This window comes from Ceratotherium simum, chromosome 22, assembly GCF_057802395.1.
Source record: "Ceratotherium simum simum isolate JZ-2026a chromosome 22, ASM5780239v1, whole genome shotgun sequence".
NCBI lineage: Eukaryota > Metazoa > Chordata > Mammalia > Perissodactyla > Rhinocerotidae > Ceratotherium > Ceratotherium simum.
In genome coordinates this window covers 39,430,767-39,447,309 of record NC_141921.1, presented here as the reverse complement: position 1 = coordinate 39,447,309, position 16,543 = coordinate 39,430,767, and the positions used below count along the sequence as shown (strand labels likewise).

Genomic DNA, 16,543 nt, shown 5'->3' with positions numbered 1-16,543 from the left:
CATTATGCCATGAGTTTGCCTAATATTTGCCTTTTGCTGTAAACTGAAAAACATGAACACGTAAGGGTAGCAGAAGGGAGCCATGAGTAGGAGGACGCAGGTTCTAGCATCAGAGAGACCTGTGTTGGAATCCTAGCTCTGCAGGCTGTGTGACCTTGGGCAAGGCTATGAACCTTTCTGGAATTTCATTTCCCAGCTGTAAAATGATGATGAAAAAATTAAAGAAGATAATTATGTAAAGTGCTTACCCCATTGCCCAGCTCATAGTGAACACTTAAATAATAACTGTTATTATTGTTAAATATTCTTTAAATAGTATCATTCAAGAAAACCTTCCTATCTTAAGGGGCATAGTTTTATTTGCCAGAACTTTCGGATGTAATTTGATTGATTGTTAAGTTGAAGGTGCCCTGTACCCCATATGGATGTTTGATTGACACATGACAACGGACAGTGCAGGTCAACGTCAATCACAGGACCCACTGGGCGGGGCTTGCTACCACAGCTGGATCTAAACCATACATGGGCTTATAGAAGAAATAACAGAGTCATGCTATCTGTACCAACATTCTCCCCAAGAATTTTTCTAGATGTTTGCAAGAGATATGAGTCTTCAGAAATGTGTTGGTTTTCTTGATAAAATCAAACCCTCATTCTCCGAGGTTGGGAGTGGAGGGGGACAATCTCCAGGTGGGGAGCTCAGCTGGATCCCAAATCCTGACCCTGCTTCCAAGATTTACCTTCTCCTTAGCAATGACCCTTAATCCCACCACTGACACCAAAGAGCAGGAAACCTGCCAACTCTCTCAGAAGACCTCCGTCCTCCAGCGTTGGCAGTAACTAAAATTAAAAGAAGAAAAGGAGCAGGAAGGATAGCTGACATCTGTTAAGTGCATACTGTGTGCCAGGCATTGAGCTAAGCCCTTTACACGCATCATCTCATTTAATCCTCACAGCAGCCTTGTACCCTAGTTGCTGTTGTTATCCCCATTTTACAGATGAGAAAACTTGAGGCTTCAGGAGGTCGAGTGCCTCCTGGTCACAGAATAATGAATGATGGAGCCAGGACTGTGTCCCTGGCAGTCCGTCTCTAGCATCTTACTAGTCTGCAGAGGAGAGGGTGGGGACTGTGTGGTTGAACCCTGTGGCTCAGACTTTTCTTTAGGTGACCCTCCTTCAGGAAAAGAGGGGGCATCTAGGGAGGGGTGCAAAGGATGCAACTCAGGGGAGCTGGAGACACAGAGCGGCATTTCAGGTTCTCTTTGCAGCAGATCAACCCAGCGTATTATCATCTTCAACTACCCTCTTTATTGTCACCACTATAGATATAAATAAATACGTCCACTCTTGTCTGTCATATCACTTTTGGGGCCTTTATATTTTTATAGTTGGGGTTTTTTTTAATCTCAGAGATTTGTAGTAGTACCAGCAAATGCTATGGGCCAAGAGATGCTCATGGAAAGCACTTAAGCCCAATTTCGTTTTCTAAGGAGATTTATTATGGTTATTTATGGTCCTTCAGACTCTCTGATCAGTCTGGTGGCTTTTCCACGCAGTCGGCTGGGGCTTCCAGCATCTAGCCGGCTAATTAGGGTCTTTGTGAATGCACAGCTGTAAATGCCATCCTGCATTGTCTCTGGCGTGGGTCTCCAGTGATGCTCACTCCCCAGGTTCCAGCACTAGGAGAAGGTTTGGCCAAATTTTGTGAGGGTATAGTTTCCACTGCAAGAAAGTGAGATTCCTTTAATAAAAGGGGGGGGAGGTGCTATTTTCTATTTAACCTTCATTCATTCATTCAACAAACATGCCCACTATGGGCCACTCTGTGCCAGGTGCCATGCTGGGCACAAAAGTGAGCAAAAGTAACACAGTCCTGTTTTTCTGAAGCTTGTTGTGTAGACCAGAGTTTCTCGACCTCAGCACTACTGATATTTGGGGCCAGGTGAGTTTGTGTGGGGGACTGTTGTGTACGCTGTGGGATGGTTAGCAGCATCCTTGCCCTCCACCCACTAGATGCCAGTAGCACTCCCCACCCCCAGTTGTAACAACCAAGATTGTGTCCAGGCGTTGCTAAATGTCCCGGGGTGGGAGGGGAGACAAAAACCACCCGTGGTTGAGAACCTCTGGTAGAGGGAAGACAGACAGTGACCAAAAAACAGGACAAGTGATGTGTCATTTCCAAAAGAGTCGTGCTCTGAAGGGTAGGAACACAGGTATAAGAAAGCAGCTGACAGAGGAATCTTAATGGAGGGTCAGGGACTGAAATGAAATCAACCCCCTCGAGTTATCCTCTGGTGACCACACAGTCTTTTAACTTCCGGATGTAGAAATTCATAATGGAATGCCGAGAGAGTTTTTATCTCTTTTTTATTTCAGCCTCAAAATGGCCCTTGCAACTCAGGGTTCATCCCGGCCATGGAGATGTCAGGGAAGATGGATGTGGCTGAGGCTTTAGATCTCAGTGAAAAGCTGGTATGTGCACACAGCGTCCGTCCCCTTCCTGTCCACAGCTGGGCCCCGTGCAGTCACCGTTAACCACGGGGTAGCTTAACTAAACATCAACCTCCCATCCGTAGTTAGTTGTTATAATGTCTCTGCAAGACCCGTCTACTATCCTAGCATGGGTCGGGACTGCCTAGCCAAATTCCTTGAGAAACCAGGTAGTTAGAATGAATGTTTATATCTGTTGTTATTTTTTCCCCTGGTTCTCAAAAAGGCATAGCGTAAATGGATGTGGGGAAAATGAAAGTGGTTCAAAGAGCCCCAGCTGCACTCATTTCCAAGTCATATGTTTGTTCTCTGCAATGGCAGAAAATGAATGAACAGAATTAGCCGTTTGCCGCCTTAAGCGGCCACCAGCTGTCTTGGTCCATCGCTCTCATCTGCGAACGCTTCCCTTGCAGTACATGGACATGAGCAAAACGCTAGGGAGTCTCATGAACATCAGAGATATGTCAGGTCACGTGTCCATGAAGTACCTGTCCCCAAAAGAGAGGGAGAGAGTCAACCAGCTTCGACAAAGGGACCTGGATCTCGTGTTCGATAAGATCACGCAACTCAAGAACCGTCTAGAGAGAAAAGAAGAGCTTTTGAGAGGATACGAAAAAGACATTGAACAGCTCAGGTACCACCCATGTCCCCACAGAAAGGCCCAGGTCTCCATTCTCCCGGCTACATCTCAGGGCAGCAGCAGACACCGAGGTCCGGGATGGGAGCACAGAAGGCCTGGGTGTGGAATAACTAAAATATTGGCAGGGGGCACAGGACGATGACTAGGGCCTGATAGAGACACGTCTCTCGTGAGAAAGCAGCAATTGAAGCACTCAGTTTTCTCCATTCTCTACTTTCTTCGCGAATAAGCCGCACCTTTTATGAATTTTGACTTTGTTTCGCCATTTGTGTACTCTTGGTAGTTCCATCACCTTGTCAGTGTCGCAGTTCCCCCATCCTCTCTGGGAAATGGCGGGGCTGGGAGCATATCCTTGGCCACCCTCCTGCTCTGTGCATTCAGCTGATTATTTACTCTGCCCTCTACTCCCCAAGTCTTTGTCATTCTCTCCCACTGGGGATGAAAGCACTAAGTTAGCCATATGTGGAAGTACTTTGAGAATCTCCTAGGTCGGGGACGTTGATGGTGCGTGAGAAAGATGAGGGGAAAGAGACTTTGTCTCTCCCGTACGCTCAGGCAGAGCAAAGTGTCCGTTCAGATGTACCAGTCACAGGTGGCAAAGCTGGAGGACAACATCTGCAAGGACGCGGAGGAGAAGGCACTGCTGAAGGAGGCCCTGGAGCGCACGGAGCAGCGGCTGCACCAGGAGAAGAGGGCCAACAGGGCCATCAGGCAGCAGAAGGTGAGCGGTCTCTGCTGGGAGCAGACCCTCTGAGGCTGCCCCTTGGCTCCCTGTAGAAATGGCTAAGTGAGGTTCCAGGGGGATCCAGGTAGCGCAGAACACATTCACTGATGCAAAGGAAGGTGGCAGAATAGCTTTAGCACCAGACAGACCTCGATTTAGAGCCTGGCTCTGCCTCTTACTGTGTGACCTCAGGCATGTTTTGTAACCTCTCTGAAACTCATCTGTATTTCTTTAAATGGTGGCTATTATTTTTTATTGTTCTGCCGGGTCCTGGGGATACATAGATGACTAAGCTCTCTGAGAACAGAAATTTGGGTACACTATTCTGAGTGCACAGAACATAGGAGACACGCAATAAATATTTGGTGAATGGATGGATGGACAGGTTGATGAGTGGATGGATGGACAGATGGACACTGGATCAATGCTTGGAAGTTGCATGGGGGTGGATGGATGTCCTTGAAGAACATGTGCTTTAGTGCAGAACAGATACGTAAAGAGCGGACTTCAGGCTGATTTAATGGGGTAAGGGCTCTGTCTAAAGAGTGCTGGAGACTACGTGGTCCAGGGGAGGGCACTCAGCCCCGCCTAGAGCATTTGGGGAGGGCTTTCCAGGTGATGATACCTGCACTGAGTTGCAAAGGAGAATTGGAGTTTGTCCACCGAAGGGAGGGACAGTTGTGCATTCCAGGCTGTAAGAACCACAGAGGATGGGCATGAGGGCGAGAGATTTGCCTTCTGGCATGAAGTCAGTAGTGGCACTGGCTTCAGAAACCAAGACTGAGACTCAGGCTGGTGACCCAGCCAAGAGAAGCCACCTCTTCCCCCACCCTGATATCTCATCTGTCACTTGGCACAGGAGTCAGTCAGTCCTAGGTTCAAATCCCCGCACTTATTCACTGTGTGACCTTGTGCAAATCTCTTCTCCTCTCTGAGCCTTGCTTTCCTCATCAGTAAATAGGAGCTAACAGCCCCTGCCTTGCAGGGTTGTTGTGAAGATTGAATACAATGCAGTATCCTTCACTCGCTCTCTGTGCTGAGCACTGGAACAGTGGCTTCTAAATAGAACCAGATTCTCTTTTGTCCTTAACTCCTGCCTAAGGTAGAGAGATCTCAAGGCGAGGGTGAGGCAAACAAGGAAAATTGCCACCTCCTCCTCACGACCCGCTACAGGCACTGGGCTCCACCAGTGCTTGGCAGCCATGATCGGGTTTATTAATGCCTCTGATAGCCCTGCCTGGTTGGTCCAATGATGATGAATCTGAGCCTCAGAGAGTTAAGAGACTTGCCCAAGTTCACAGAGTAGCTGGTAAGTAGATCCTAGACCTGGTCCCAGGTCTCTCTGACCCTAGTTCCTGCGCTGTCTGCTGAGCGCCCCCATTCTCCTTGTAATTGTTAGTTTTTCTGATTTGGGGTTGTATATTTGTGTGTGCATGCTTGCATGTGTGTGTGTGTATGCGGAGTGTGTGTGTGTACAAGTGTGTATGTGCATGTGTGTGTATTTGTGTGTGTGTGTGTGCGCGCACACGTGTGTTGTCTGCGTGAGCTCTAAGGAGGCCAAGCGATAGAAGGTCGTTGAAGGGAGCCCTCCTCCCCAGCCAGGAGGCACTGCTCAGATGAGTTCCTTGCAGAAGCCTGCCCTCCACCCTGCAAATCTGCCAGACACCAGGCTCCCTGGCTGGTAGCCCCAGAAATGAGAGCAACCGTCCTGCTCTGAGAGAGCCCCGGATGTGGCGTTTCTAGCTTTCACGGCTCTGAATTAAACATCACAGGCCTCAGTCTGCATGTGTCATGGGGGTGCCTCAGGCAGGGGAGAGCTTCCTTTCACACCAAGCAGTGCCAGGGAAAGCTGGGCGGGTCACAGAGCTCTGACTCTTCCTTTGATGTGCCCTCCGCAGAGCTCACACCTCCCTGAGGCACCCCCCCACCCAGGGCTTGGCGGGCTGGGCCCCAAAGCAGAGACACCAGACCACAGAATGGGACAGCAAAGGCCCCAAAACAGGCCATTGTCATGTGCTGGCTAAAAAAAATGTAAGAAAACCTGAGGATTTACATAATCAGGCTTCCCAGGCATTATTCATGGACTGCCTCATTCACACACAATGCAAGGGCCGTGCCAGCCTGTTTGGCACTAGACACCCTTCAGCTGAGAAGGATCTGAAATGGCCAAATTGAACCTGTGTCGGGGTCCCCAGAAGAGCGACAGCTGGGAACCTTCAAATTCGTGGAATTCACAATTTAGGGAAAGGTTTATAAGAACTATAGCTACAATCATGGCGACGCTGATGGAGTTATTTATTGAGCCCTTACCAAGTGGCAGGCACCTGCTCCACACTGCACACACTCCACCTCTCCCATCGCATGCAATGCTGGCGAATACCAGCCCATTCGAGAGACGAGAAAACTGAGGTTGACAGAGGGTAACGGTACCTGGCTACTCAGCAGCAGAAACAGGATCCCACCCAGCCCTGCTGCCCTCCCCAGCCTGCATTCACTTTTACACGCCATTCCTCTCTGCACCCCCCTTTCCAGGGCTTCGCCCTCATTCTCCACTCACTGTTGCCCCTGGGATTTTCCTTCCAGGGCTCAGGTTCACATTTAAGGCTTGTTATTAATATGTTGTCAGAAATTTCTGTTTATCAGAAAACAAAATAAATTTTTAAGGTTTGCTGTGTTCTAAAGGGAACTTGTATACGTCTGTCTTGGCGTCAGTTCCTTCCAAGGAGCATATCTTCATTTTTTAAATGGAAGTTAAAGGAAAATAGAATTCCTTTTTGTTTTAAGTTTTATGCCTAATATTTTCACAAGGAGCTGTAATTTTTTCAGTCTCCTGTATAAAATTTCACCCATCACAGAGATGGGATGGTCAGAGCACTAAGAAATGAAATTACTTGCCTTCAGCTTCAGAACCAACCCAGCCCTCCTGAAAAATGTAGTTTGTAGTTTTAATGTTTGAATGTCTTTTTACCAAGCAGAACTTTCCAAAATCAAAAGTCATACTTCCATACTAATATCTTTGGCTGTGAAACTGAGACTTGATATAAAATGCTGGGAAAATCTCACTGCTGGGCATTCACAGAGGACCTTGTGGTCATCGGCCTCCTGACTCTGGAATGCCCTGGGTCCGTAGCTCTCTCCACGTGACAGAGTGACAATGGCCCGGTGCGCTTCCACGTCACTAGATAAGGCAGCATGTCTCTCAGAGTTCGGAGGCGGACTTTGGAGTCAAACAAATAGGGTTCGAGCCCCACCTCTGCCCCTGAGTGACCCTGAGTAGTGGCTTGACCTCTGTTTCTCAGATTCCTCAACAAAAACAACCAAAAATGGTCACAGCAGGCCCTAGTTCGTGGGGCAGCGCGAGGGTTAAGCGACATTGTGCCGCAGTGCCTGGCACGCAGCGAGCTCGGTTACTGGGGGAGAGAAAAGGCTCACGGATGGTGGGGCGAGTCCTGCGTGTCTTTCAGAGCTTCCCGCCCACTGACATGCTCCGCAAACCCCCAGACACTTTCCCGGGTCCTCCCAAAGCCGGCAGCTCTTTTGTGAAGCTCTTTTCTATTTGGTGAATACAGCGAAGGCTACAGCCAAGAAGGGGCCCAGATACTTTTGTGAATGGGTGAAGGCCGGAATTTTCAATAGGAGAATTTTAAATGCATAGAAGTTGCCATTTGAGAAGCACGCAAGCCCCTTTTAGCCCTTTCTTAGGGCTTGAAGTGTGAGAAAGTCTCAAGTGCCCCGGCTGTTGCTGGCAAGGGAAGCCGCTCAGCTCTCCTGCCAATCAAATCTCCAGCCAATCAAATCCTGGCCGAGGGGCGTGGCCACAGCTGTGCTGGGGCGCGGGGGAGGGGGAGGGGGGGTGCGGTTGTCAGCCAGGCTGGAGTCCCTAATATTCTCTGCTTAATTAGCTCAGATCCCTCATCTTAGCACATAGGACCACTTGTTACATGTTGTTATACCATCATCTATTTATTCTATTTAAATCACTATTTTCCAAAATTCTCTTTGGCCCAGGTATTCTCAAGATCCTGGTTTCCTCAGTGCTACTTGTGTGTTTTTGACAGAGAAGTAGAAATGGGCAGATGTTGTGTAGGATGAGAATGGGATGGGGGGGTGGGGGGGCTGGTACCGATCCATCACACAAAGACGAAGAAGTAAAATGTGGTTAGCGTGGTGCAGCATATGGATAGAAGAGGCTGAAGACCCTCGCCCGCCCCCCATCCTCTGCCCACCAACTCCAGTGAATTCCAGCGTCTCCTAGAAACCGCAGAGGTGTGGTCCCAAAACGGAACAGGCAGGGACACACTAAACGCTCTCTTGCTCACCTGCTATTTTCACTCAGGAACGTTTAGAGGATCACGAACAGAGAAATGCAAAGGAATCAACACCTTGCAACTGTTCCTTCAAAGAGAAAGAGAGGCAGGTATGGAGAGGCTTTCTGATCTTGCAGCCAGACGGAAAGTACATACAGTATTTTCAAAGGGTGAGACGTTATAGGGTGTAAATGCAGGCAAGTGCTGCCTGAGGAACAGCCACACACCTCTGCTCCCTTCCCTTCCCCCACCTGAGCCCCTGCCCCTCCCCCGCCTGCAGTCTGAAGGAATGACCTAAGAGACAAGCGAGCATCCAACCCAGTGTCTGAGGGTGAGAGGAGGCAGAGGGAAGCCAAGGGTGGTTTGGCTGTTGGGGCAACCGTCCTAGGCTCTAAATCTTTTCGGGACTTGGAGACAAGGTCATAAGAAAAGAAGAAGAAGAAGGGAGGAGTGGGGAGCCCCGGGAACCCCTGTCCTAAGAATGAAATAAGTGGGTGAAGTAAGGGAGAAAAGTGGGTACAAAATGGAGCCAGAAATGAGGATGAAAGTGCCAAGTGTAACAACCCGCTCACCTGCCAAGGGGGAGCCACATTTGATTAGGGGCTTTCTGGCGGCCAGTGGGAACTGGAAAACCCAGCCCGGTCCAGAGTTCACTGTGTCCACGAGATACAACAGATGTGATGCTCAGCAGTGTTCATAGAACAAAGATGATCCTGGATTTTCCCCTAGAGTGGGCATCGTGTGATATAACAAACATCTCTAAGAATAGCAATGCGTTGTTGGCTGGGCCATGTCGGAGAACAGCTCCTAAGACACGCTGATGTCATCACATCCCAGTGAGTTCAGTAAAGTTCAGGAAAAGCAGGTGTGCAGGTGCCAGGCTCTGCCCGTCAGTGCTCAGCTGTTCACTGATGGGACTTAACCCAGGAAGATATTTTGGAGCAATGTTCAAACTGGGGTTCCTTGGAGCCCTTGGGTGCCATGGAAAGGTGTGACTCTCAGTGTCCACCCCACACACACATACACACCTTGCTTCCACCAGAGAAGCTCTGGATTTGGATGGCAACTGTCTTCGGAGTTTAGTTCCTCTCAACTGAGTCTGTGATAAATAAATAAATGCGGACTCAAAATGCCTGGAGGGCCACTGTCAATTAAGTATAGGCCCATGAGCCTCATAGACAGTGGCTCTGAGGGTTGAGTTAGCATCCTTTTGTGAGACTGGAGGGCCATACAAGCACCGGCGCCCCTGTCCCCGAAAGACGGCCTTACTCACTTCCTCCATGAATGCCCAATAGGGTTGTCAGATTTTGGGGAAGACAAAACAGGATGCCCAGTTAAATGTGAATCTCAGATAAACAACAAATACTCACTTAGTATAAGTGTGTCCCAGATATTGCAAGTGATTTGTTTTCATTCTGAAATTCACGTTGAGCTGGGAATGCTATATTTTACCCCACAGCCCCGCCAGCAGACATTTACTGAACGCCAACTGGATGCCAGGGTGGAGGCTCTGAGCAGACGTTGCAAAATGGCAGCCCTCAGATATGTTTCATTTGGCTCATAGGGTTTTGTTTTTTCAGTAACATTTCAAAATAGGGCACTTTCATAGAATACTCTGGATTTCCAGCTTCTCTGGGCAACTCAGAAGATCTGGTGACACTACACTAGGGACACGAGGCTCACATTCCCACAAGCCACCATCTTCCAGGCCCCTTAGAAAGGCGCTGGGCTCGTGGGTTTGCTGCCGTCCCCATCTGGCTCACTTCACCGGCTCTTTCTACTTCCCTGGCCCCTCCAGGCTGCAGGTGGGTGGCCCTGGCAGATGCTCAGGGCTCTCAGGTCCCCTTCCCGATGCCCCTGCGCATTCACCTGCTGGAGTGTCAGTCTGTGAGGGAGGCCCCAGCTCCCTCTCACTTTTGTGTCCCCAGCACCTAGGGGACGCTAGCTCTTCCGCAAACTGTCTCTGAGGTGCAGGGTCTTGAGGAGCCCAGGGTCAGCAACAGTAATCACACCCCAGGGGGACGGCAAGCTCCACATTTGCCGTGGTGCTGGCCTCCACCAGGCCCCCGCAGTCCCTGAGAGGGAGGTTAGCCACTGCGGCTCGTCACGCCTGGGCCATTGGGTGGAAACCCAGTGGACGTCTACAGCCTCTTCCGCTGATCTGGGAGGCTCTGCTTCCAGCTAAAGCAGATTTGTCCTCCAAGAGGAGTACAGTGTTCCTCGAGGGCCCCTCGGTTCACCAGCCTTCTCCTCTCGGATTCCTCTGGAACCTGGAACAGAGATCTCTAAGGGGCCAGCAGGACAGTGTAGCATTACCCAAAAGACATGCCTCCTGCTGCATTCTCACCCCGGTCCCTAGGAAGGCCCCCCAACATCCCATCCAAATCAGTAGCACCCAAAAGTTGAGAAAAATCCATTTTTCTTTGATGCACAAAGGCAAAGAAGAACATAAGCTAAATTTTGTCAATATTCTTTCTGTATTCAAGAGACGAGTGTTTGTAGAGACAGTGAAGAACAAGATGCAGAACTCAAATTTCCAGGTGAGCCGGAAGAAGAGAGAAAGCAGTAGGACATCAGCAGGGAACCCGGCTGACAGTAACACCTCGTCTGTTGTGTGTTGACCATTTAGTAAGTGCTGAGTACAGAGCTAAGCGCTCGACACACACTATCTCATTTAATCTTCACAACGACCCAATGTGGTGGATATTGTTATCATACTCAATTGTCAGATGAGGTGTCTGCGGCTCAGAGGCGTAAAGTAATTTGTCCAGAGCCACACAGCTAAGTAGGAAAGCTGGAAGTCAGTGCAGATCTGACACCCAGGTGAGTGCTGCTTGCCCTCCATTAGGTAATAAACCTCCAGGTAATAAACCTGATATGTTTCAGGTGGCATTTCTCTTGAATTTCAAGGAAGCATCTAGAATACTCTTTTTTAAGAGTCGAGAATCAAGACTATAAAGTCTTAAACGTGTCGAAACATTGCCATTCACCATTCAGCCCTGGAACTGGAATTGACCCAATCCACATTCCTACTTTGCAGAAAGGAGAGGCGAGCTTTCAGGAAGCTTGAAAGCTAAACACATTTTGGTTGAATAAGAAAGAGGAGGTATATTTGAGTTTGATAAAAGGCCACAGTCATTCAGAGACAGCAAAATTATTACTGGAAAAGAATGAAGCTATTCTAGGTGAGGGACACTTTGGGAGAATAGAAGCGTCTTCTCAACCAACACCCTGTTCTAAGACTAGAAGTGGTTACTGCCCAGAGCAGGAAGTTAACAGGACAGAGAGCGTCCTGAGGGTCTCTCTAGATCTGAGACCTTTGCTACCCTGCAAAGTGTGAATGAGTGGGAGGCTTGTCACTTACTCATCCATAATATATGGCTGAGCAGGAGCAGGCAGAGACCACCCTACAGCTAGGTTCTGTCTCAGGACCACTTGGGCATGTGAGATGACAGAGGAGATGTTAGGATGAGACCTGGATGTCATAGGAACGTTGTGCTTCTCTGAGAAGTGAAGCCTCTGGAATTTCAGGCCACCTCTGATCTTACAGAATGTGGGCAGTTGGTGCTTCACCTAAGAGCAAACAGTGAGCTTCCTGTTCTTCCAGCCCTCCAGCCCAAGCTTCGAGGTCTGGTGTCTAGGATCTCCTCAGTACAGAAAGGTTTCCTCCAGGTTCCTCGCAAAGTGTGGCTTGGGCGTCTCCTTCCTCATAGTGTGCCTTGAGTCCTTAGGGTGATGGAGTCATCATGACCACCTTGAAAAAGACAGGACATGTAAAATCTTTTTCAGTCTTGCCCGCTCATGAAAGAGTCTCCATCTCCAGCGAGCTTCAGAACTGGCATCTCCTTTCTTTTTAAGGCCCTACGGGTTTTTCTTCTCTGTCCTCCAAAATGCCATTCATTGATTTTATTATTTTTTTCCACTGCAGCTAATGGTCCTTTATAATTGTGAGTTGAATGCTAACGAGGAAAATCTTCTAATTAACAAATATTTATTGAATACCTAGCCTAGACCACTTACTGTGCTAGACACTTGGCATGGAAGAGTGAACAAAGAGATAAGAGTCCCACCCTCGTTCATTCACAAATATTTATTGAGAGCCTCTGATGTGGCAAGTTCTGTCCAGGTGTTAGAGTCTGATCATAAATTCTCAATAGGGGAAATATCACCCCGGAAGAGTGAAAATTATTTTTTTTAATGTAGAAAGCACAGATACATATACAGTGCTATCTGTAATATTAAAATTTCATGGAGGTGGGAGCGATTGGGGAAAAATGTCTAAGTCTCCTTAGGGAGGGACAATAATGAAAAAAAGTGAGAAACGCTGAGTTAGATCAATGAAGAAACACACAAAACTCCGTTCTTTTCTGGCCTACATTCTGGGGCCATTAAAACAAAAAACTAAATGCAAGTCATGATTAAATAATTACTTTGTACAAAATGTTTTGAGGACAAAGGCCGGTGGACTGAGCTCAGGAACATATTTCACAGGGACCCACCCGGTCCAAGGGCCAAGAGAGGTCTCCCCAAAGAAGGAATGTTTAAATGAGACCTGAGGTTGTGCAGGAATGGACTGGGGTCTTTCTAGAGCCAATGCTTGCAGTTACCTGAAGCAGCCACTCTCGTATGTCCTGAGTTAATTTCCAGTGAATTTCCAAATTTGCAATTTGGGTGTCGCTATTGAAATGACTGGCTTCTATCCTTGCCTTTTCATTCTAAGGGTGAGGCATGTGCTCCAAACATCCAAGCTGAATTGGTGGTGCTTGCCTGTGGTCCCAGGTTTAGTTCAGGGTGGACCCTGCCCGGTTTCCCCTGCCCTTCCTGCCCACACTAGCATTTTCACATTTCCCATTCACCATCTCTTCCTCTTTCCAGATCAGACATTCCCGTTGTCTGCCTTCTGCTGCCCCCGCCCTTGTTGCTGCAAAAAGTGGACCGAAGCTCACTCTGTGTTGCTTCCCAGCCCAAGCTCCTGGCAGACCTGGGGGCGGGGGGACGTTGGCACTGGGGACTCTTTATTTTTAACAAACTCCCTGGCTTCAATTCCGACAGCAGCCCCACACCGGGTCAGGGCACTGGCATTTGGGAACCATCCACAGCCAGCAATTTTATTGAAAATCAAATAATGAGGACTATAAAGAAAAGGTGGTTTAGAGAAGAAAGGTTTTCGACATTTGCTATCTGTTCTCATTTCGCCAGGCATTCCAACCAAGATTTACCTTGTGGGCCAGTATAGAGATGTCAGCCCTTCTCACCCTGAAATGATTTTGTACCCAGTCTTAAAACACATTCAAGGCTCCTGTCAGCCACTGGCACAGGTCTCAGGAGGTGATTCTTAAACTCATCTTAAAGTGAAAAGAGCTCAAGACATGGTCCTAACAGCCCCTTCCATAAAATTGACCCAGAATCTTTTCCTCTTAGCCCCCAAGGAAGACAAGATAGATACTCTGGGCCCTATTTGACAGATGAGGAAACCGAGGGTCATGTAGTCAGTGGCAGAGCTGAAATTCAACTACCCACTAGCTCTCTGCCCCCAGGGGTATATGTGTCATAATGGTTGGAGTCAAAAACTTGCAGGAAGTGGGGTTGGCAATTTGAAGCTTGTTGGGAAGAAACTCGCAAGTTACAATCGTATCTACAGTATGTACAGAAGTGTGTGAGAGAGAGATTCTTGAGTTGCAATTGGTAGAAATCTGTTCAGAAAGAGGGAGGGGCTTTTATAAGGATACAGGAGTGGGGACCTCATAAAAACTAAGGGCTGAAGGAGTGTCTGGCCTCAGAAGACAACTGATAAGCCTTCAGATCCCAGACAACATCTCTCTTACACACACACACGCACACACACATCATATCTCCTCTCCACATCTCTCTGTATCTCTGCTGATCTCTTCTCTCTTCCCAGTCATGTGACAGAAAGGGATGACCTCATAGTTCCTCAGTTCAAAGGACCAGCCCAGGGAGTGAGTAGCATCTCAGAGCCTATAACCCCAAATCCTGGGAGTGATCATCGGAAAAGCCCAGCCTGGGCCAGGTGTCCAATCAGCTAGGACCAGGAGTAGAGTCACACGTGTGGCTGCCAGGAGGGGCGGGGCAGTGCTCAGGAAAGGGTTAGACAGACCCCCTCGAATACTCTGCATTTTCTCTTCCTAAGACATCAGAGATATAAGACACATTCAATTCAGTCACAGCTGTTCAGGAGAAAGAAACTCCATCCAATGACTGTGCCCATCATAAGCAGCTCCTGGTTTCAAAGACATGAAAATGTAAAAAGGGAAAACATTATCTGTACATCTGGAACGGTGTATGCCAAAACACAAATAATGCTTACCTTTAGGTAGTGTGATAATGGTGGACCATTTAACCTTCTTTTTGTTCATATCTGTGTGTGTGTGTGTGTGTATAAATTTTTTTTACAACATATATTTTGAGTAAAATTAAAAAAAAAACATTTGAGTGGAACATTTTGGGATCTTGCTGCAATTAGAGTGTTTGTGCATTTGTTTCTCTTGCTCATTGAAGGTTGCAGCCAGAAAAGCTACCCCAAAGATGGACCAAGAAAGAGAGACGCTGAAGAGAGAAGTATCCAGCAAATGCAGCCAGAACCTTCTGTTTTCCAAGCCTGGTGGAAAGAACTAGAAACGTCATCCCACCGGGCCTTGCGTGATCCTCCATGAGTCAGTGTGACTCTTCTGTGTCAAAATACTAAGATGCTTTTATAGGACTTTAAAGGTTGTTACCCTACTGTGTTGCTTCCTAGACTGGTATTTGCACAATATGGATTTTAGCGTGTGGGGAGAGGGGTTCTTTTTAAAAATACCTACGAATGTATATATATTCAGGCATATGAAGAATGTAAGTTTGAAACCCAGACTCCTAGGCCTGGTGGATACAATTATGTGCTTCCACATTTGAGTCTTGATGTACCCAAATGTCAGACCTCCAAGGAGCTCCAAGAAACCCACAGCTGAGAAACCCAGGATGTGTACTGGAGCCACAAGACAGAATGGTAACCTCAGGGCTCTTGGGGACATCGTATAGTGCATTTATATCTGAGTTTATTATAATAAATTTAGAACAATCCGTTTTATCACTTTCATAATAATGACTAACATTTATATGGCACTCTGCAGTCTTCAAAACATTTCTCATCTGATACTGCCCCAAACCCTGGGAGGTAAATAGTATTATGTTCCCCATTTTACAGATGAGGACGCTGAGGCCCAGAGAGGTTAAATGGCCTGTCTGTAATCACACAGCTAGTAAATTCAAGAGTTGCGTCTGGAACCCAGGTTTCTAACTCCATCTCCTACTGCCCATTCTGCTACACCAAGATGGCCCAGTGGTTCAAGTCCCAGGCCATAAGGACAGACCAAGTACCCAGTTACCAAAGAGCACACACTGCCCAGGTGGACACACCCCATTTTCATGGTGTTTGGAGAGAGCGCCATTTTTCTTGCCCTACTCCCTGCTTCTCTCATATTCTGCTCTCTCTCTATCCATCTGTCCTCCTACTGCCCTTCTTGTATGACTGGGAGCGACAAACAAAACGGGAGGAAGAGCCAGAAGTCATGAATAGCACTTATTTTTTATTTTTAAAAAGCCACAATAAAAATATTTTGGTATTTTAAAACCAAATGCATTCTTTATACTGATTAAAACTAGGAGGAAGTAGGAAAAATTCTTTGTGTGGTAGTCTGTGGAAGGTACATCCTACACAGGGTAAGGATCTAAAGTCAATAAGAAAGGTGAGCGTTATCTGATCTTAAAAACACTCTTGAAAAATCCCAGAAATGTTCCATAAAGAACTTGACATTATTTATACTGTACCACATCCCAGAAGTCCAAAACAGCAAGTTTTTCTCCAGCACCAGACAAGATCACTTGGTTAGGCAGCAGTTAAGTAGCCGGCTCATGTTTGGGAGTCAAATTGTGTGAAAAAATATGTTGTTTGTTGGTTGAACATGTATATTTGACTTTGCATGAGTTATATATAATGCCTATATGATTCCACTATATTTTAGGTCTTTCAAAGGACCTGTTATTTTTATCATATCAACATTACAACCCATGGTGGCAATTTCTTTTCTGCACTCTTTGAACTAGGTCGTTTTTTGGGAGATCCCCCTAGACACACACACACACACACACACACACACACACACACACACACACACACACACACACGAGAGTGCACCCCTCCAATCAGTTTCACCCTAACCTCATGCTGCTCTCTTGGCCACAGCTGGTTGGCTGAGCAGTAGATACCCAACCCAAGCCGAGCCAATCAGGTTTCTCTTCTAAGGCAAGCTGGGCCAATCAGCATCTCTTTCTTTGGTGTTTGGAATAGGACACTGGATGCCGTGCTCCATCGTTAGTGGCGCT

General features: G+C 47.6%; 1 protein-coding gene across 1 annotated transcript in view; it reads left to right on the top strand.

The window, feature by feature from the left end:
• The window catches only part of FHAD1 (forkhead associated phosphopeptide binding domain 1), a 129,849-nt gene extending 114,608 nt beyond the window's left edge, over positions 1-15,241 (top strand). Inside the window, 6 exon segments of the mRNA XM_087445824.1 lie at positions 2,377-2,472; positions 2,904-3,124; positions 3,686-3,851; positions 8,191-8,271; positions 10,648-10,701; positions 14,681-15,241. Of these exon segments, the coding sequence (XP_087301950.1) occupies positions 2,377-2,472; positions 2,904-3,124; positions 3,686-3,851; positions 8,191-8,271; positions 10,648-10,701; positions 14,681-14,797 (735 nt within the window). The 3' untranslated portion in view covers positions 14,798-15,241.
• Positions 15,242-16,543: the final 1,302 nt, after the last annotated feature.